The following is a 22,660-nucleotide window of genomic DNA, read 5'->3' as shown; positions in this document are numbered from 1 at the left end:
TCTTTCTTTGACACTATCTGCATGACCATGGGTGAATTATTTCATATCTCAATGTCCTTGGTGATTCTCTAATACTCTTAAGTTGCAGAGGAAGAGCTGACTTTAATGGTGGAGGGAGTTGCTACCATCACTTTGATTCTATTGTCTTGTATTCTTCCTTAGTTGCACTGTGTATCAATTTTGTCTAATCTACAAGACTGTGAACTCCCAAAGGGTATGGACTGTGTCTTATTTCTCTTCAACTGTGCCTATCCCTGGGTTGGCAGTGCAGGACTTTCTAAGGGAAAAAAAAGCTTATTCATGAGGTAGCTGAATTTCTTAGTTGGATACCATCTAGGATGGTAGATCCTGAGTGATTTGAAGTGGTTGGGGCTTTGCTGTTTCTCGGGAGGTCCTGACATTTCCCTGTTGTCCACAGGCAAGTGAGAGAAGCCACAGGTGTAGACATCAACATGAGAGTGGGCATCCACTCTGGAAATGTGCTCTGTGGGGTCATTGGCCTTCGAAAGTGGCAGTATGATGTGTGGTCCCATGATGTCTCCTTGGCCAACCGGATGGAGTCAGCTGGGGTTCCTGGGTAAGAATCATCTGTAGGTAAAGAGAGTGAGGGGTTTAGACTTCACTTCCTCCTTGTTCTCATAGTCTTGGTATCCCTCAGCTCTTGGAGGTTTTGCTTGGCTACCAACTCATTTGTCTTTTGCTCTGAATTTGAAGATACAGTTCAGTGATGAGAGCTCTGACTTCTTGCTATTGGCCAATGTCAACTTTTTCCTCTTTCCTCTTTAAAATGGTTTGGATCAAATGATCTCTGATGTCCTTTCCAATGCTGACATGGTATGTGCCTGATTCCATGATTCTAAATCAGCCCCAGTAAGAGGACTCCTATTGCTAGGTGTAATGGACAGAGGATAAATAATTTCCTTCTTTGGTGGCAGTGACAGTCTTTTCATGACCTGACTTGTTTCCCCTTTTGGAAAATGAAAGGATTGGACTAAATGATCTCTAAGGTCCTTTCCAGCTTTGGCATTCTGTGATCCCATAGCCGTCAAATTAGGGTGGCACAGGATGTGGTCTTTTCTAGAGGCAGGAGAATGAATGAGATCTTATGACTGTCTGACTCTCCTCCCCACCCACCCTCTCTTCTCTCTTCTCTTCCCTCCCTCCCTCCCTCCCTCCCTCCTTTCCTTCCTTCCTTCCTTCCTTCCTTCCTTCCTTCCTTCCTTCCTTCCTTCCTTCCTTCCTTCCTTCCTTCCTTCCTTCCTTCCTTCCTTCCTTCCTTCCTTCCTTCCTTCCTTCCTTCCTTCCCCAAATTCTTACCGCAATCCATCAAGGTATACCTTTTCCTTACAAATAAAGCATGTGTGTGGTAGCGGCAGGGGCATAGGGACATGGATCTGAACACCTGTAGCTTCCCTGGCACCAGAGAAGCTCAGGGTGACTAAATTAGGTTGAGAGACCCTCCTTGGAGGTTTTTGAGCACATATGGCTTGAATTCCTTTTTTTTTCCACATTCTTCTCTACAGCCGGGTGCACATCACTGAAGCCACATTAAACCATTTGGACAAAGCATATGAAGTGGAGGAGGGGAATGGACAGCAGAGAGACCCCTACCTGAAGGAGATGAACATTCAGACCTACCTGGTTATAGACCCTCGGGTATGTTCAGTTCCTTCTTCTGTTCTTAGGAGTCTTTGGTGTATGTGTGTGGGAGAATGTATGGGTCTACCAGGACCATACTGATGTGTGTGTCCTGCTATTGTACAGCAGTGTCTGTCTCAAAGCGCTTCTGGCCATTTCCAGAGCCTGGGGTATCTCCCATTTCACTTCCCTGCTTCTTTTACTGGCTTGCTTGGCCTTGAAAATTTGTGAGTCACAATCGTACAGTTCGATAGACACACCATTTATAAAACACCTGCTGTGGGCAGAGCCCCAGGCTGGGTGCTGGTAGTGATCCAGAACTCAAAAGAGAGAGTCTGTAACTGGTTGGAGTTTAGTAGGAGGAGGTTAAAACCCAACCATGTATAACTGCGAATACACGTCACATGATAAGTGCATAACAGAGACACAAAAGGAAGTGCCAATAGAAGGAAAGGCAGTGGAATGCAAAGGGTAGCAGGGAGGAGGGTTCCTGCCTTTGGGGCTCTTTGAAAAGGCCAGTGTGGGGGAAGGAATCAGAGCAGTAAAAAATGCTGGTAGTGTTGGAAGGAGAGAAAGACAGAGAGAGAGAGAAAAAAAAATGTGTGTGTGTGAAAGAGAGTGTGTGAGACTGTATTGAGTATGAGAGAGTGTGAGAGAGTGTGTATATGAGTGTGTGTATGCATGAGGGAGGGAGGGAGAGAAGCTGAGAGAGAGAGAGAGAGAGTGAAAGTGTGTGAGAATGTGTATTGAGTATGAAAGAGTATGAGAGAGTGTGTGTTAGGTGGAGTATGTATATGAGTGTGTATGTATGAGAGAGAGTGTGCATGTATGTGTGTGTGTGTGTGTGTGTGTAAGTGTGTGAGAGTATGTATTGAGTATGAAAGAAAGTGTATGTTAGAGTATGTATGTGACTGTGTATATATGAGAGAGAGAGAGTAATGAGTATGAGAAAGTATGAGAGTGTGTGTGAGATAAGAGTGTGTATATGAGTGTGTGTATATATGAGAGACAGAGACAGAGACAGAGGGGGTGGGGTGGGGAGTGAGGGAGAGAAGATATAGGAGGGAGAGTGTGTCCATTTGTCTCAGGCTCCAGAGAGCTCCCCCTTCAAGTAGGCTTTTGCCAACGAAGGGTACACCCCCCTAGGCGGTTCAGTTCTGAAGCAAGGGGAGAAGGGTTCCAGCAATTGGTGGGCAGACAGATCTCTTTACCATCCGCCTTGGCCTGTCTCAGTTTTCCCTCGTGTCTCTCTCCATCTCCTTTTTCCTTTCTCTTGTGTAGTCAGATGGACCTCAGATTCCTCAGTGGAGTCTTTTCTTTTAAGCAAGTCTCTGCCAGGCTTATAAATGAGCAGGAAATGGAGTTTCCAGCCCAACTCCTGTTTCATTTGTTGTTTTCCAGTTATGTTTTCTCATGCAACTTATAGGAGCCATGGATCTGGCACTGGCTGTAACTCTAGCAATTGATAAGTCCAACACCCTCATTTTACTCTAATACTGAGCCCAGATTAGAGAAAAGACTACCTATAGGTAGTAGGGAGCAGAGCTGGGATTTGAACCCAGATTCTCTGAATTCAACCCCAGCACTTCTTTTTAAGAATAATAGATGTCTCAGCACAATTAAGATTTTTTGTAGTAGTTTACCCTCTCTAATCCATTGTCTATCCATTGAATATTTTTCTTTTTTAACCAGTAAAACCATTGATGAATGCTTACTGAAGGGTTCTTTATGTTTTCAGACTTGAGTGAGACCATAGAGATGAAGTCCCCTCCATTTTACAAATGAGAAACCAGAGGTCAAAGGAAAATGACTTGTCACAGAGTTCCACAGGTAGAAGTCAAGATTTGAATCCAAGTCTCTTGACTTAAAATTCAGTGCTCTTATGCCATCCAATAGCTACTGTATATCTATCATGTTTGCTATTGTGGGGGAGACAGTGCCATATAAGGCACAGACCCTGCCCAAAGTGTGGCAAAGGAAATAAAGTGAACACACATGAAAGAGCAGCATGAAAAATAAGATGGTATGTAATTCAGGGCTGTTACATAGTGTGGGTTCCATAGGAGTGTTATAGGGGTTGAGTATATGAAGCTGGAGTAAATGAGACTTGAGCTGGGCCTGTAGGAAATTGTCATTCCCTGGGCTCAATGCCTCCAGTTATCTTCGGTTATTCTCCCCAGTCACCTAATTCCCTATACAAAATCATTTCAATTAAATAAATAGCGACTCTTGATGCAGTGGAAGGATCACTGAATTTGGAGTTAGAAGAACTGGGTTCAAATCCCTCTGCTACTTTATTGTTTGTGTGACCTCAGGCAAGTCACTTAAATTCTCTGGGCCTTAGTTTCTCACCAGTAAAATGCGGGGTTGGACTCCGAGGTCTTTCCAGTTCTAAATATGTGATCCTGTTGTGCTTATGTGTGATGGACTCTCTCCAGCACCAGAAGTGTAGGTGGGCAGGGAGTATGCACTGAGACACAGAGCTGTCCCAGAGGCTGAGGTTCTGAAGATGATTGACTGATCTGGCTCGTTGGCGTTGGCTTCCTTCATGACCTTCTGCCTTTGTTCTGGGGAATCATGGGGCTGGCAGTGGTTTCAACTCTGAGCCTTGTTTTTTGGCTACTGCTCTTAAATTTCCATTTGAAACAGTTCCCCCTTCAAATTGTCTGCCCCTGTGTCCCTGTGCAAGTGTTATTTGTCTCAGGGACTTTGCTCTTGCAAAGGGCTGGGGTCAGGATGTCACATTTTTGCTAGTGAGTCCCCATAGTCAGGCCAGGGAAGATTGGTCATCTCCTCAGACAGTGAGGTCAAGCATGTGACCTGATACCATGATGTGGAGGACAGAGTTTGGGAAAGGACCTAGATTTTTCTGCTTTCACACCCTATCCTTATCTTCCTTCTTCTTGCAACAGCCTTGCTCTGGGTCCTTCTCACATGGTTTGGGGTTGAGGGCTTTTCCCCTACCCTGCCACACGCCTGGACAAACAGAATTATTTTCCACACAGGAGGCCAGCAAGTCTGTATGTGGCTTTGGTGAATCATTCTTGGGGCTCTGACAAGAATGTCGTCAATCTGTTTTCAAGCTCTCTCTCTCTCTGGCCCAGCGGCACATTAAGGTTTACTTTAAAGACCCAGCCGTTAAGTGTTTAGATGAGTTGGGTGCATCAAAACAAGACCGTCCAGTTTCTCATTTCTACATGCCTGGGACTGTAGCCAAGGATCTGTGGGCTCAGCTGGTCTTAGTTACCCCTACTGGGAAATGGGGACACAGACCTTTGTGTCTTATTCTGAAGGCACTATCTGCTTCCTTCTCCCCCAAATAGTGATGGAAATCTCTGAATGTCAGAGCTGGAAGGACCCTTAGAGATTGTTTAGACTAGTCCTCTCGTTTTTAATAAGAAGTGGAAACTGAGGCCTGGAGAGGGGAAATTATTTGCCTAAGGTCATATTCAGTGAATGGAAGAACAAAGACTGGAACCCAGGGTTCTGACTCCCAAGCCACTGCTCTTCCCATCATCAGGCTGTTACCCTAAGCAGTTATTATCTTGAACTTTAAAATATTATCATATTTTAAATGTTTTATTGATGCTTTTTTTTGCCGTAGTAATTTTTGGATGTACCTCTCCTTTGTCACAAAGCAAATGGACTTAAGCAATGGGGACTGACAAAACAATATTGTTTGACAGTGTATTCCTTGTTCTATACCCTTATTCTCCCACATCTCTACTAAGAGGAAGGAAATGTGTTTCATTGTCTTTTTTTCAGTGCCAAGATTATTAATTACAATTAATCAATTTGGTTGCCTTTCCACATTGTGTTTATATGTGTATGTGTGTATACATATATAAATTGTATAATATATGTATAATGTGTATAATTGTGTTGTTGTTTACTCATTTTTTAGTTATATCCAACTCTTTATGACCCAATTTGAGGTTTTCTTGGCAAAGATACTAGAGTGGTTTGTCATTCCTTCTCCAGCTCCTTTAATAGATGAGGAAATCAGACAAACAAGGTTAAGTGACTTGTCCAGGGTCACACAGCTAGTAAGTGTCTGAGACTATACTAGAATTCATGGAGATGAGTCTTCCTGACTCTGGTGCTTTATCCATTGGGTCACCTGTTTTCCTCTGTGTAATTGTATCACATATATTAAATGTACATATAATTTCATATATGAAAATAATATGGAATATGCTATATGTATGTGTATATTTGTGCGCGTGTGTACACACACATGGTGTGTTTGTATATGCAGAACTTCCAAATTTGTGTGAATTTCTGATATTTGTTTCTTATGGAGCACTAATATTCTGTAATGTTCTTGTGTCACAATTTGTTAAGGCATTGCTCAGTTGTAAGCAATTATATTGTTTCCAAGTTTTTGCTACCATAAAGAATAGGGCTTGATTTGATACAGTAATAACCAACTAGTTGAGGCTAATTTGACCTATTGTGTTGTAATAGAGTCTTGGTTTTAGAATCAGGAAGTGTGGGGTTGAGTCACTTCTCCTGTATGAGCTTCAGCTTCCTAATCTGTAAAATGGAACCAAGAACCCCATTCCAATCTATTCTCCTCTCAGTTGCCAAGGTGACTTTCCTAAAGCACAGGTCTGACCCTGCCACTCCCTATTCAGTAAATGCTAATGGCTCCCTGTTACCTCCAGGATCAAATATAAAAGGCTCTTGGCATTTAAAGCCTTTCACAAACTGGCCTTTTCCAGTTTTCTTTTCACATTATTTCCTTCCATGTACTATATGATCCAGCCTCTTGTCTACTTGCTGCCTCTCAGACAGGACCTGCCATCTCCTGCCTCTCCACTTTGTCTGGCTGTTCCCCAGGCCTAGAATGCTATTCCTTCTCACCTCTTCCTCTTGGATCCTCTACTTCTTTTCACATTCCACCTTCTGGAGGAAGAAGCCCTTCCAGGTCCTCCCTACCACTAGCTCCTTCCCTCTGAGATTACCTTTTCATTTACGTTGTATATATCTTGTATGTATATATATTTGCATGTTGCTTCCCCTTCTCCACCCTCTCCATTTGAATGTGAGCTTCTAGAGGGCGGGGACCCTAGTTTTACCTTTCTTTGAATCTCTAGCCCTTAGCATAGTAACTGGCCCACAGTAAGTGATTAATAAGTGCTGATTTACTGGCTTAGAATATTTGCACTATCCATGACTCATAAAATAGTGAGGAGTGCAGACAAAGAACCCATCTACAACAAATTATTTTTTTTTTATCAATGACAGTGCTATTGCATAGTCCCTTATGTGGGAAAATAGAAATAGCAATAAAGAAAATAAAGCTCGAAGGACGACTGGAGCAGACCAAGAATACTCAGAAAAGACCCATGCTGGAGGAAATACAATTTTGATGTTGCCGAGAAGTTGATTCTAAAGATATCTGGAAGGAAAAAAGATGCTAAATGTTTTTGAAAAATCATGGCTATTATTAGATGATTGATAAGATGTCAGTAACTGCCAACCCATGTGGCTTCTTTTTCATTACAAAAATATTTTTATGAGAACCATTTCCAACATGGTTTGAAAGTATATTTGATGACAATATCAGAAGGGAAAGGCATGCTTTTAGAAACAATATTCTATAGGCAGTCACTTCTTTGTGGTCACACAATTGGCTGAATGGTGTGATGCAGAGAATACAAGACTGCATGGTACTTATTGTTTCACTCCGGAGATGGAAGGCCATTTGTTCTTTACTTGTGAACACAGGTCCCATTTACAGAGTACTCAGAAAGTGGCCATCCAGCCTTCAGTGTAAGACCTCTGCTGGCAGGGAAGCCGTCATCTCCCAAGGCAAGTCTCACTGCTTTTAGATGGCTCTGCTTGTTAGGAAGTTCCTAATTACCTTAAGCCTAAATTTGCCTCTTTTCATCTTTGCTCTAAGTTCTGGCTTCTGGTGCCAAACTAAACAATTCTAATCCCTCTTTGAATGGCAACTCTTCAGATACTTCAAGACAGCTCTCCTGTCTTCCCCCTCATCTCCATCCTCAAGTGTTCTCTAGGCTAAACATTCCTTTTTCCTTCATGTGATCTTCATATGGTATGGTCTTCATTTGGCTCACCCTAATGGTTACACTCTAGGTTGTCAGTCTCCTTCCTAAAACTTGCCAACATTGAATATAATACCTCATTTATTTTCTGATCACAACAGAGTACAGAAGAACTATCACTTTCCAAGTGATGGTCACTATGCTTCTTTTAATGCAATCTAAGATTACCTTAGTTTTCCTGCCTGTAATGTCAACTGTTGATTCACATTAAGCTAAACTCTTAGTATTCTTTTCAGACAAATTGCTGCCCAGTCCTTCCTCCCTTATTTTGTACTTGTGAAGTTGTTTATTTGAACCCAAGCATAAAACTTTACATTTATCCCAGTTCAATTTAATCTTGTTAGATTAGGCCCAATGACCTAGCCTAAGACTTTAGTTACTCCTTCCAGCTTTGTGTCATCTGTATATCTGATGAGCACACTGTCTGTGCCCTTATCTAAGTCATTAATAAAAAGGCTAAATAGAGCAAGTCCAAGCATAGATTTCTGGCCCTCGACTAGGAATGTCCTTCTATGTGGACATTGAATTATTAATGATTACTCTTTGAGTCTGTCAGTTTAACTGGTTTCAAATTGATCTAATTATATTACTATGTTAAATATGTCTAGGTCTGAGAAGGGGCAAATTGAGGTTTCCACTATCATAATTTCACTTACTATTTTTCCCTGTAATTTGTTTAACTTTTCTTTTAAGAATTTAAATGCAAAAGCCATTTGGTGCGTATATGGTTAGTATTAATATTAATTCATTGGTTGTGGTACCTTTTACCAAAATGTAGTTTCCTTGTTTATCTCTTTTAATTGGGACTATTTTTGCTTTTGCTTTATTTGAGAGCATGATTGCTACTTCTGCCTTTTTTTTTTTTAACTTTAGCTGAAGCATAGTAGATTATGCTCCAGCCTCCCTCCCCTTTTATTTGAACTCTGTGCATGTCTTTCTCGTTCAAGTATGTTTCTTGTAAACAACATACTGTTGGATTCTGGTTTCTAATCTATTCTCTTCCATTTTATGGGTGAGTTCATTCTATTTACATTCGCAGTTATGATTGTTGTATGTTTCTGTCCGTGCTATTTTCATATACCTTTCCTTTTTCCCTCCATCTCCTCTTTAAGAGTCTGTTTGGCTTTTGACTGATGCCTCCCTTATTCTACTCTACTTCTTTTCCTCCTTTTCCTTAACTCCTTTTTTCTCCTCTTTCCCTGTAGGGTAAGATGTATTGCTGTTACCAGCTGTGTGTATGTGTATTTTTTCCTCTATCAACCATTTCATATGATAGTGACATGCGAGTGTTGCTACTCCTCTCCCGCTGTTGCTTCCTTATATAAATTTTACCTTGTGCACCTCATTCATGTGAAATAAGTCTTCCATTCTTCTCCTTTTCCCCTCTCCCAGTGTGTTCCTCTTTTTTACCCTTTCCATTCTTCTATTGAGATTATCAGAACATAACAGAATCACTTCTAGGTTCTCTGTCTAATTAGGCTCCCTCTGTGACCCCTGATGATGATAGAAATCTGAGGGGTTACATGTAGCATATACCTATATAAGGTTATAAACAGTTTAACCTTGTTTAGTTCCTTACGATTGCTTGCTCATGTTTACCTTCTCATGCTTCTCTTGACTCCCATGTCAGATTTTCTACTCAGCTCTGGTCTTTTCATCAGGAATGTTTGAAAGTCCTCTGTTTTATTAAAGGCTCATTTCCCCCCCTTGTAGGATTATACTATACTCTGTTTGCTGGGTAGTTTATTCTTGGTTGTAATACTGGGTCCTTTGCTTTCTAGAATAGAATATTTAAAGCTCTTTGCTCCTTGTAGTGATGGCAGCTAAATCTTGTGTGATCAGAATTGTTGCTTGTTGGTACTTGAATTCCTTTTTTCTGTCTGCTTGCAGTATATTTTCTTTGATTTGGGGGCTCTGGATTTTGGTTATAATATTCCTGAGAATTTTTATTTTGGGGTTTCAGGAGGTAACTATTCTTTTAGTTTCTGCTTTGCTCTTTGGGTCAAAGATATCTGCGCAGTTTTCTTTTATGATTTCTTAAAGTATGATGTCAAGGCTCTTTTTTTGTTCGTGTCTTTTAGGTAGTTCAGTGATTCTTAAATTGTCCCTCTTTGATCCATTTTCTAGGGCAGTTGGTCTTTTTTTCTATATTTCACATTTTCTTCTATTTTTTTTTCAGACTTTTGACTCTGTTTTGTTATTTTTTGATGTTTCATGGAATCATTAGCTTCCATTTGGCCAGTTCTAATTTTCAAGGATTTCTTTTCTTCAGTAAGGTTTTGTACCACTTTTTCTAAGCTATTAATTATTTTTGTCATATATTTTTTCTCTAGCTCTCACTTCTTTTCCTATTTTTTCCTCTACCACTTTCATTTAGTTTTAAAATAATAATAATAATAATAATAATAATAATAATAATAATAATAAAAACCCAAACTCTTTACTTAACTCTTCTAGGAATTCTTATTGCACTTGTGTCTACGCTGTATTTATCTTTGGGACTTTGCTTATCGATGTTTGCAAGTCATTATCTTCTCTGTTTGTGTCTTGTTAGCTTTTTTTTTTTTGAGCTTTCTTGTAACCATAGTTACTCTTTATGACTGGGTCCCTTTTTTTGTTTGCTCATTCTTCCAGTCTCTTTCTTGATTGTGGACTTGATGTTAGTCTGCACTTCTTGGGGGGAATGTCTGACTTGAGCTTTTATGGCTCTTATGTCCTTCTGCTGCTTTCACGGGTCAGGATGGGTGCCTACAGACTTTCAGTGTTCTGGAGGTGGTATGATCTGGGTTGGAATCTGCTCACCGCTCTCTTGGTCTGACCCTCTGTGAGTTCCTAAAAACAGGTTTGGGTCTGTTGGCTTGTTGCTGAGAGTTTTGGTAGACAGCTGCTGGACTTGGTCACAGTCAGCACCCGAATTGCTAGCTCCTCTTTGGTTTAGGATTCCTGCCTTTGTTATTTTATCACAGGCTTAGGTGCTAGGCTGCAGGCTAGAAATGAGTCACCTCTCGGCTCCTGGGGTCACAACACATAGTTATATTTCTGGAATGTGTTCTTTTCTCAGTATACAGATAAGGCCAACATTCAAAATTGTTTCTTTCTGCCCTGAATCTGTGACCCACAACTGGGTGCTGGGTAACAAAGCTGTCAGGTGGTACCCGTCCCCTGTACCCAGCAGCATTTGAGGGATCCCCCGAGCTCTTTTTCCGCCCTGGTGCTTCCTGTCCTGGTATTCTGTCTCCACCCTCTTTCAGTCCCTGACCCTGAAATGCTCCTTCCAGGAGCAGACTGTGTGCTTCTGTCCAGAGCCCATCCTCAGTGTCCACAGACCTCTCTGTCTTTCTCCCTAAGCTGCCTAGGGCTGGATAAATGGTGTACTGTCACTTTCCCTGGACTTTCCTGATCAGAATTGGTGTGTTTTCTATATCATTGAAGAGGAGGTATAGTGGGGAGCTAGGCTATATGGCTTCCTATTACTTTGCCATCTTGATTTTGCTTTAACTACATTACTGTGGCTCACATTTCTATTGTGTCCAAAAATGGCATGTGAGATTTTGTAAAATGCTTTGCTGGGGGACAGCTAGGTGGTGCAGTGGATAGAACTCTGGCCTTGGAGTCAGGAGGACCTGAGTTCAAATGCGGCCTCAGACACTTGACACTTACTAGCTGGGCAAGTTACTTAACCCCAGTTGCCTCACAAAAAGCAAAAACAAACACACAAACAAAAAAATTCTTTGCTGAAATCTAGGTAAACTTTAGAGCATACTTCTGACCTACCAGTTTGGTAACTCTGTCAGAAAAGTAAATCAGAGGGGCAGCTAGGTGGCACAGTGGATAGAGCACCGGCCCTGAAGTCAGGAGGACCTGAGTTCAAATTTGGCCTCAGACCAAGCACTTGACACTTACTAGCTGTGTGACCCTGGGCAAGTCACTTAACCCCAATTGCCTTAAAAAAAAAAGAAAAGTAAATTAGGTTATTCTGAAATGACCTCTTTGCTGAAGCCATGCTAGCCTGTTGTAATCCCCGATCCCCTCCCACCCCCAATATATTCACTAACCAATCTCTTTAATAATATATCCTAGAATTTTGTTAGGAATCAGTCAAGTTCACTGGCCTAAAGTCTGCAGATACCACTCTATTCCCTTTCCTCCTTTTACTCCCACATTTCCCTTTCACAGATTAGATTAGCATTTGATCTTCTCCAAGCTTGTGATACTTTCCCAATTCTCCAGAATGTTTTCTTCTTTGTTATTTATTTTTTTTTAAAAAATCATTTATGTGTTTTGAACATTCTTTTAAAATTTTGAGTTCCAAATTCTCTCCTTCCCAGCCCTCCCATGCCCACTGAGAAGGAAAGCAAAATGATATCCAGTTATACATGTGAAATCATGCAAAACATATTTCCGTATTTACCAAATTGCAAAAAAACCCCCAAAAATTAAAAAAGGGAGAAAAATACTTCAGTTTGCACTCAGAGTTCATTAGTTCTCTCTCAGATGGACAGCATTTTTTTTTTCACCATGAGTCCTTTGAAATTGTCTTGCCTCATTATATTGGATTAGCCTAGCTGAGTCTTTCACAGTTGATCATCATTACAATATTGCTGTTACTGTGCACAGTAATCTTTTGGTTCTTCTCACTTCACTTTGCATCAATTCATACAGATTTTGCCATGTTTTTCTGAAACCACCCCTTTTGTCATTTCTTACAGTACAATAGTACTTCATCACAATGATATGCTGCAACTTGTTCAGCTACTCCCCAGTTAATGAGCATCCTCTCAATTTCCAATTCTTTGCCACCACAAAAAGAGCTGCTATAAATATTTTTGTATATTTAGGTCCTTTTCCTTTTCCTTTGATCTCTTTGAGGTACAAACCTAGTTGTGGTATTGCTGGATCAAAGGGTATATACACAGTTTTATAACCTTTTGACCATAGTTTCAATTTATTCTCTAGAATGGTTGGACCAATTCATAACTCAACCAACAGTTTATTAGGATATCTACTTTCCAGCACTGTCATTTCTGGTAGGTGTGAGGTGGTACCTCAGAGTTGTTTTAATTGGAATTTCTCTACTTAATAGTGATTTAGAGCATTTTTTTTCATATGACTGTAGATGGGTTTGATTTCTTCTTCTGAAAACTACTTATTTATATCCCTTGACAGCTGATAACTTGGGGAATGGCTCATTTTTATAAATTTGACTCAGTTCCTATATATTTGAGAAAAGAGGACTTATCAGGGAAATGTCCTGTAAATTTTTTAAAAATATTACTTCATTGTCTATGGTACCTTTTAGTAAAATGTAGTTTCCCTGATTTTCCCTTTTAATTAGGTCTGTTTTTGCTTTTACTTTGTCTGAAATCATTATTGCTACACCTGCCTTTTTTACGTTAGCTGAAGCGTAGTAGATTCTGCTCTCCCATTTTCCCCTCCACTATAAAAGCTCTCCCTTACATGCCACTTTCATGTGAAAAATTTGCCATTCTTCCTCTCCCTTCTCCCTTTTTTTCAGTACTTTATCATGCCTTCATTTATTTAATTATTTTTGGAGAGGATTCCAACATAATCAACTCATACTTATGCCCTTTGCATAGTAGACTCCTTCTAACTGCCCTAATAATGATAAAATTCTTTTTCCCCTCTTCCCCCCCTCACGTAATAGTATTTTATTTTTTCCAGTTCCATGTGAATGTAGTTTTCAACATTCGTTGTTGAACTGAGTTCCAAATTTTTCTTTCTCCCTCCTTCCCTTCACCCCTCCCTGAGATGGTAAGCAATCTGATATAGGTTATACATGTATAGTCATTTTAAACGTATTTCCCCATTAGTCATGTTGTGAAGGAAGAATCAGAACAAAAGAGAAAAACCACGAGAAATAAAAAACAACAAAAAAAGAGCAAATATTATGCATTGATCTGCATTCAGACTCCATAGTTCTTCCTCTGGATGTGGATAGCATCTCCCATCATGAGTCCTTTGGAGTTGTAGTAAGATTAAGTGATTTGCTCAAATTTGAACCCATAGGGCTCCTTAACCTCCCTAAGCCTCAGTTTCTTTATTAGTAAAATAGGGATGATAATCCCTGCTCTGCCTTTTTTTTTGAGGATCAAATGTGTTATTGTATATGAAAATGCTTTCTAAACTGGAAAGATATAAGGTATTAATAATATTATTATTGCAGATACTTTATAATTATCCAATGTTGCCTTCTCTTCACTCACACAGCCACCACCTTCACATGCAGGTTCTCATCACCTCATGCCTGCACTATTGAGTACTATAGTCTTCTTCTTTTTCTTTTTAAATTAATTTTTTTATTTTTAGTTTTCAACATTCATTTCTATAAGATTTTGAGTTCCAAATTTTCTCCCCACCTCTCCCCTCCCCCCACCCCAAGATGGTGTGCAGTTTTATTAGTCATGTTGTAAAGAATTAGAACCAGTGGGAGAAACCACAAGAAAGAAGAAACAAACAAAAGGAAAAAGAGAGAGAGCAAATAATATGCTTTGATCTACATTCAGACTCCACAGCTGTTTTTTTTTTTCTGGATGTGGACAGAATTTTCCATCATGAGTCCTTTGGCATTTTCTTGGATCCTTGTATTCCTGAGAAGAGCTAAGTCTATCAAAGTTAGTCATCGCACAACATGACTGTTACTGTGTACAATGTTCCTCTGGTTCTGCTCACTTCACTCAGCATCAGTCCATACAGGTCTTTCCAGGTTTTTCTGAAGTCAGCCTGTTCATCATTTCTTATAGCAAAATAGTATTCCATTACATTCATATGTCACAACTTGTTCAGCCATTCCCCAGTTGATGGGCATTCCCTCAATTTCCAATTCTTTGCCACCGCAATAAAAATAAATATTTTTGTACATGTGGGTCCTTACTCTATTTTTTATTATCTCTTTGAGATATAGCCCTAGAAGTGCTATTGCTGGGTTTTGGGCACAGTTCCAAATTGCTCTCCAAAATGGTTGGATCAGTTCACAACTCCACCATCAATGCATTAGTGTTCCAATTTTCCCACATCTTCTGCAACATTTATAATTTTCCTGTTTTGTCATGTTAGCTAATCTGATAGGTGTGATGTGGTACCTCAGAGTCATTTTGATATGCATTTCTCTAATCAATACTGATTTAAAGCATTTTTTCATATGGCTATAGATAGCTTTAATTTCTTCATCTGATAATTGCCTGTTCACATCCTTTGACCATTTATCAGTTGGGGATTGACTTGTAATCTTTTTTTTTTTTTGGCTAGGCAATGGGGTTAAGTGACTTGCCCAGGGTCACACAGCTAGTAAGTGTTATGTGTCTAAGGCTGGATTTGAACTCAGGTCCTCCTGACTCCAGGGCTGGTGCTCTATCCACTGCACCATCTCACTGCCCCAAATGACTTGTATTCTGATAAATTTGACTTAGTTCTCTACATATGTTGGAAATGAGGCCCTTATCAGAGACACTGGTTATAAAAATTCTTTCCCAGTTTTCTGCTTCCCTCCTAATCTTGGTTGCACTGGCTTTGTTTGTGCAAAAACTTTTCAATTTAATATAATCAAAATTATCCATTCATGCCATAGTCTTCTAATGGCCTCTTGGTTTCAAGTCCCTCTTCCCTCTAATCCATCTTCTACTCTGCTGCCAGATTGATTTTCCTCAAATACAAGTCTGTCCGTGTCACTTCCCTGGTTCAGTAAACTCCAGTGGTTTTCTGTCACCTCCAGGACCCAATATGAAGTTTTCTGCTTGGCATTCAAAGCCTCTTACAGGCGGCATCTTCCTGCCTTTCTCCTCTTTACTTCCCTCCCTGTACTATACCATCCAGTGACCTTTGATGCTTAATGTTCCATGAATGTAGCATTCCCTGTCCTTGACTGTCCCCCGTTTCCCTGTCCCTCGTTCCTGGAATTCTCTTGCTCCTCATCTCTGCCTCCTGGCTTTCCTCAGGTCTCCACTAAAGCTTGCCTTCTCCAAGAAGTCTTTCTTAGTCTCCTTTGATCTTACTGCCTTCCCTGTCACGTTATCTTCATGTTAACCTGTCTGTATCTTGCTCGTGCAGTTTACCTGCTGTGTCCCCTGTCAGACTACGAGCGCCTTGAAGGCAGGAACATTGTGTTTGTCTTTTGTTGCATCTCCAGCATTTAGCATCGTGCTTTAAAAAATATATATATATTATTTTGGAAATTCCAATGCTTAGCACAATGCCTGGCACATCCTAGGCACTTAATAAATGCTTGTTCACGTGACTTGATTTCCCTGGCTTTCTCCAGTGCTTGGAATGCTCTGCCACCTTCTGGCTTCCTTCAAGACTCAACTCAGGTCTACCTTCTGCAGGAGGCCTTTCCTGGGTCTCCCCTCCCACCCTCAGAGATTCTTTTCATTTGCATACATCCACATGTATATTCTATGTATTCATAGCTTATATATAGCTATTTGCACTCCATTCCCCCCATTAGACTGTGTGCAAAGGCAGGGGCATTGCGTCTGCCTCTTGGCATATCTCCAACATTTAGCATAGTAAGCGCTCAATAAAATAAATGCTCGTTGATTGACTGATTAACAATGAAAGTCGTGATAAACTTTTTGCTATGATTATTGTTTACAGCAAATGGCATAAAACAAACCCTCTTAAATATGAAACCAAAAGGTAAATCTGGTGTTTGGGAGTGGTTCTGTCAGCTGGGTCCCCTCCAGTCACCCCGCCTAAGTCTGAAGGAAGCACAATGCGGTCAGTTTAATATAGGGGTCTGCTTTCCTCTTTTCTGTCTTGTGACCCTTTTTCCTGCTGCCTCCCAGCTCCCTCCCTCCCCCCTCCCCAGTCCCTTCCTCCCACCTTCTGTGGAAGGGAAGAACTTTATGGAATCCGAGTCCTGAGATGCCTCATTCCAACATCTGTGCAGGGAACATGTTGGAAGGGTGCAGTGAATCTTGACCTCTTTGAGCGCCATTCCTTCCTCTGGGTTCACCTTCTTCTCCATGTGGTTTTGAGTATGTCCAGAGTCAAGGGAGGGGGGAGGAGGCAGTTATTTATTCACAGGCTCCAGAGGTCATTGTCCAGGCTCAGGGAGGATGCTGCAGGAGATTTATAGCATCTGGAAATAAATTCCTCACATCAGCCATCCTGGAGAGGATATGGCTTGATGCTGGTGCTCAAAGGAGGGGCTGAACTTGGCCTTCTGTGAGTTCTTCAGGACACCCCAGACTCCTGTAAGGTCATGATTGAAGACTGTGAGAATCTTTATTAGTTTTTCTTTGTCAATGACCTTTACAGTCATTCTTCTTGAGTGGCATGGTTTTATTCTTGCATTTTCAGGCCCGGCAACAGCAACCACCCAGCCAGCACCTCTCAAAGCCAAGAGCCAATGATGCCCTGAAAATGAGGGCCTCTGTCCGAATGACCCGATACCTGGAGTCTTGGGGAGCAGCCCGGCCCTTTGCGTCTCTCAATCACAGGGAGAGTCTAAGCACTGACATCCTCATCCCCAAAGTGAAGCGACCAAAGGTGAGACCCCTCTGACATCCCCTTTTTACCAAAACCCAAAGACTTGGCATCTGTGCAACTGGTGGCCTGCCATATGACTTCTGGGGAGATGCTATGGTGTGGTGTGCTGAGAAGAACCATGGGACAAAGAGCCAGGAGTTCTGAGTTCTAATTCTAACTCTACCAAGTTGGCCAGTCTCATCAAACATTTATTAAGTGCTCGCTGTGCCATACATTGGGGATACAAAGAAAGGCAACAGGGTCTCTGCCCTCAAATGCCATGCCTTCTAATTGGAGAGATACCATGTGAATAACTCAGTACATACAAAACATATACAGAGTAGATAGATGGGAATCTGAGAGGTGAAGGCAATAGTGGTGGGGAGGTTGGAGGGGAGAGTAGGGAACCAGAAAGGCCTCCTGCAGAAGGTGTGACTTGAGCTTTGAACTCCAGGTTCCCCACCTTTAGCACGAAGAGGATAATTCTTGCCTTCACTACCTCATGGACATGACATGAAGGTCAAATGAAATAATTCAATTAAAGCATTTAGTAAGCCCCTGTCAGCAAGGTACTAGATACTGTACTAGGTCCTGGGAATTCAAAGACTAACATGAAAAACTGGTCCCTCCTGTGCCAGAGCTTATCTCCCAGTGGAGATCACATGAGGAAGTGCAAAGTTGGCAGTATTGCTAATAACGTTCAGTGATTTGCTTTGAAATATTTATCTGGACATTTCATTTTACATTCTAGTACTATTGCTGACACTGCCTCATGCTTTTTCTGGGCCCAGGGTGCAATGCTAACCCAATGGGTGGGACATGGGGGGTTTTGGGTGCTGATGCCTGGTCATCCTCAGAGGGAGCTGGTTCCTTACTCACTTCACATTTCTTTGGTGCTTTTCCAGTTATGGTGTTATTGCACCTGAGATCTCATTAGATACTCACGACAGTCTGGGATTGTGGGAGGGCAGATATACATCATCTTCTCTTAGAGATGAGTAAACTGAGGCTCAGAGGCTGCCCAAGTGAGTCACCGAACCCAAACTTGAATGTCTGCAGACATCACAATCTGGTGCTGTTCATGCTAGTTGGGGTAGGAGTGGGTTGGCTTATCCAGGGAAGTTGGACTTAGCAGAGGCTGAGTCCTCATCATAGTGGTGCCAGTCTCATTGTCTTGGGCCCCTGTGGTTTTTGGATGACCCTCTGTGGCAATGGAGGAGGTATAGGGTATGTTTGAAGACTTTGTTTCTCCTACCCCACCTTGGGTGTTTTTTCATTTTACTTGTTAAATTCTTGGTTCATGGGGATGGGGGATGCTGTCTGGGTTTCACAGGGCAGCTCAGATCATCCCTGGCTTGCTTACCTTTCAGGATGTGGCATGTTATCACCATGTTGTGAAACCATTTTCAGTTTTGATTTCTTGCCTCCTTTTAGACAATCCCCTTACGGCGTCACAGGGATGCAGATAGGTATGTTTAATTCTCACTTCTTCTCTCTGCCAGGCTGAGCCCTCCCCTGTCTTCCAAATACTGGCTGCCTTCTGTTAGCACTGAACTTTCCAAAGCGCTTCCCTTCCAAAGGCCTTAAGAAGGAGGCAGTGCATTTTCCTAATTCAACATCAGTGGCCCTTCAAGGCCCTGTGATTTTGTCAGTGTGGTGATCCCTCCTTTCAGCACAGATTACACAAGATACCTACCTGTATTCCGTAGGTGATCTTTGTGAGCTGCTCAGGTCAACAAAATGTCACCATGCTTGGTGGCCAGCCTTCTGGTGATGCTCCTGCCTGGTCCTTGGGTGCCAGACACACAGGTTGAATCGCTGAGCCTGCGCTAGAATGTTTTTCAGCTCAGTAGGACCTGCCATCATTTTGTGATTTGCTGGCAGAGTTTTTGAGAGCTCAGGGTTACCTCCTTGCCACAATGAGGCCCCAAAAGAGGAATGTGGTGCATTTTTGTAGATTGAGAAAATTGAGCCTCAGGGTCACTAGTGTATTCCTTTAAGTAGCTAGATCACGGAATCAAAGGTTTAGAGCTGGAAGGGACTTTAAATGCTAGGGAGCCCAACACCCTCAATTGTACCAATGAGGAAACGGGCGCAGAGAAGATTAAGGTTAATGCAGAGAAGAAACATCAGAGGCAGGATTTGAATCCAAGTCCCTTGGCTCTTGAGTCAGTGGGTTCGACTCCTGCCACAACTCAGTTAGTTATGCGGGAGGTAGGGCTTAAACTTGGGGCTTTTAACCCCTGAGGCCAGTATTCTTTCTCCTATCCATATGACTTTTCAGCTCACTCTCTCTGGAAAGTTTGTCCTGACTAATTCCCCAAGGTCCCACCATTCTAGAATATTCCCAGTGCAAGCGACCCATCTCCCCCCCCCCCCACTGCTCATTACTGATACAGAGCCCTCATATAATCGTCTCTTGGCAATGTTGACAGAGTTGGTTGTAGAACATATGGCTGTAATTAACACCATACTTTTCTGCATGTGGGGATTTTTCCACTATGTTTTCAGCCTTTCCCATTAGCTCTGAGGGCAGGGATTATATCCCCCATTTCCTCTCTCCTGTTCCAGGTGGTCAGGACTGGGGCCGCCCTATCCCTGCTGGTGATCCAATGGTCTCTAGCATTTATTCCTGGCCACCAGGCATTGCATGTCTTTTAACCAAAGAGTGTTGACTTATTAAGTGCCTGCTATACGTCAGATGCTGTGCTGAGGCACTGAGGTTACACAGCCAGAAAATGACACGTTCCATGGCCTCATATCCAGGAGAATTAATTGAGTGCTTGCTGTGGACCAAGTCCCCTAGCCCAGGTTCTTGTGGCAGAGAGGAGTAGGGTATAGTCCCTGCCTTCTAAGGAAGTCGTGGGTGGTTTTCATTCTCTTCTTGCTCTTTGTTCAACCCAAGGAAGCCTTACTGACTTCAAAACAAACCCAAGCCACAAGGCAGATGAGACACCAACCTGTCAGGTCATCTCATTCATCCCTCTACGGCTGGGCAAGGCTACCTGACTTGGTGGTGGGAGGTGTAGGGGGCCTTCTGGACACTCACTTGTGCCTTTGGCCAGGGAGGACCAGGAGTAGACTGGGTCTCATTTCAGAAATGCGTCTCCAAGGGGGAAGGCTGAGGAGGACACCTATGATGAAGAGCTGATGTTGGCCATTGAAGGGCTCAGCTTGGCCAGGTGAGACAATTATGGATTTCCCCCTTCCCAGAAAGGAGCAAACTCAATAGCTGGGCCACTAGAATCAAATCCTTTCAAAACTGAATCCCAACTTGAATGCACAAATATACTCACAGATCAAGAGCTAGAAGGTATCTTAGAAGCCATCCAGTCCAGCTCGCTTGTTTGGCAGGTGAGGAAACTGACATAGAGTGACTCATCCAGGGTCATATAGTCAAGTGTCTGAGGTGGGAATTGAACTCCAGTCTTCCAGATTCCCAATCCAGTATTGTCTACTACACCAAGCCATCTCGATGGGCTGGAGACATTCTCTCAGTAATTTTAGGGCTGGAACTAGTGCCCTAAGCTCTTGTTTCTAGGGAAGATAATTCTCACCTTTCAGTCTGGGTGGTAATTTCTTCTCACCTTTTCCTCTCTTCTGTGTTCTGCCTTTGTGACATCTTTCTTCTTTCTTTTCTCCCTTTTCTCTGGGGCCTGTTTTATCTCCATCTTTTGGATCTAAGAATGGATTCTGGCTCAACCTAGGTGGTTCTGTCCTACCTAGGAATGGATGGGCATATGTTGAGGGGAGGAGGCTGTGTCTGCCCCAGGGAGGAGGCTGTGTCTGCCTCAGGGAGGAGACAGAGTGCAGTGCCTTTCTTAGTACAGGAGGAATTTGACTTACTTTCCACTTCTCCCATCTCTTCTTCCACGGCTCAGTTTTAGGTCCTGTGAAGCTGAGTATATTGAGAACCTGTGCTTCTGCCTCTGGTATTGACTTTCTGTTTTTATTTTGAGACTGATGGGACAGAGCATGGAAGGGATGAAGTTAACTTTTCCTGGAGTCCTGACCCAAGCACTTGGGAGAGTGCTGGGCCTGGAGTCTTAAAGACCAGAGTTCAGATCCATCTTTATATATTTACAAAGTGTGTGACCTTGAACAAGTCACTTAACCTCTATTTGCTTCAGTTTCCTCAGCTGTTAAAAAAAAAAGTAATAATAGCACCTATCTCCCAGTGTTGTTGCAGGGATCAAATAAGATAATATTTGTAAAGATAATATTGTAAAATGCTTAGTACTGTGCCCGGCACATAGGAGGCTATCTGTTAATGCCATCATCATCATCATCATCCTCTCCATATCATCACTTATGAAAGCATGATCCTGACTCTTGGGAAATAGCAAGTTGGTGCCATTTAGTCAGGAGAAGCCAAGCCCACATACTCTAGAGACTGTGGATAGTAGATTTTCTAATTCTCTTTTCTTCAGCTCTGCTAATTTCTGTTTTCCAGCCTCCACCCAACCCTCTCTGACACATGATTCTTGAGCCTGTCATGGGTGTGATATTGCAGCTTTCAGATTCATACCCACATAGAACACTAAACTGGCCAGAAATCATTAGAGATTATCAAGTTGGACCTCTTTATTTTCTGTGGGTAGGAAATCGAAGTGGATAGGGGCAGTGAATACATAGGATCATAGATCTCATGCTGGAAGGAACCTTAGAGACCTTGTGGTTCAACCCTCCCATTTACAGATGAAGAAACTGAGGGAGGGGAAATGAGTTGCCTAAGGTTACATATAAGGGCAGTTAGGTAGCCCAGTGGATAGAGAGCCATGCCTGGAGTCAGGAAGACTCGAGTTCAAATCCGGCTTCAGACACTAGCTATGTAACCTGGGTAAGTAAGTCATTTAACCCTGTTTATCTCAGTTTCCTCATCTGTAAAACGAGCTAGAGAAGGAAATGGCAAACCACTCCAGTATTTCTGCCAAGAAAATCCCAAATGGGGTCACAAAGAGCTGGATGTGACTGAAATGACCGAACAGCAATGGCACAGGTTATAGGAGAAGTTAATGGCACAGCCCAAACTGAACCCCACAGCTCTTCCTGCCCCTGCCCCGGTAGTCCTTCTGTCTCCCCCAGAACCCAGCCTCTAGCCATGTCCCCATAGTCCTACCCAGCTTGGAGCACCGTGCATGTGTCATCCTGAGTCTTTCGTGTGCTCTGTGTTCATGCCCACACCTTGTGCTTACACAGACCTTGCTGCTGCGGTAATTCTGATGACTTCTACACCATTGGGACATTCTTTGTGGAGAAGAACTTTGAGAAGGAGGTAAGTGAGGATTGGTAGCCCAGAAGCCATGATTTGACAGGACCTACTTCAGACCCATTGTGTTATGTGGCCACAGTGTCTAAACTTCTACCATTAGGGAACTTTCTTTAGTTTTTACAGGCTTCTTCTCTTCTTCTCCCACCCCATTCCCCTTCCTCCAGCCTCGATTCTATTATTAAGAAGGTAG

At 42.3% G+C, this 22,660-nt stretch overlaps 1 protein-coding gene across 8 annotated transcripts in view; it reads left to right on the top strand.

The window, feature by feature from the left end:
- ADCY7 (adenylate cyclase 7) overlaps nucleotides 1-22,660 on the top strand; it is a 124,436-nt gene that overhangs the window by 82,006 nt on the left and 19,770 nt on the right. For all 8 annotated transcript variants that reach the window (XM_020985151.2, XM_020985149.2, XM_078150077.1 and 5 more), the window contains 6 exons: nucleotides 419-577; nucleotides 1,524-1,656; nucleotides 17,031-17,219; nucleotides 18,633-18,667; nucleotides 20,297-20,380; nucleotides 22,398-22,473. In XM_020985151.2, coding sequence (XP_020840810.1) covers nucleotides 419-577; nucleotides 1,524-1,656; nucleotides 17,031-17,219; nucleotides 18,633-18,667; nucleotides 20,297-20,380; nucleotides 22,398-22,473 — 676 coding nt within the window. The remainder of the gene's footprint in view (nucleotides 1-418; nucleotides 578-1,523; nucleotides 1,657-17,030; nucleotides 17,220-18,632; nucleotides 18,668-20,296; nucleotides 20,381-22,397; nucleotides 22,474-22,660) is intronic.

This window comes from Phascolarctos cinereus, unplaced genomic scaffold (genome assembly GCF_003287225.1).
Source record: "Phascolarctos cinereus isolate Bilbo 61053 unplaced genomic scaffold, phaCin_HiC Scaffold_2;HRSCAF=192, whole genome shotgun sequence".
Taxonomy (NCBI): domain Eukaryota; kingdom Metazoa; phylum Chordata; class Mammalia; order Diprotodontia; family Phascolarctidae; genus Phascolarctos; species Phascolarctos cinereus.
Note: the sequence above shows the minus strand (reverse complement) of the source record. Positions and strands in the feature narration are given on the sequence as shown.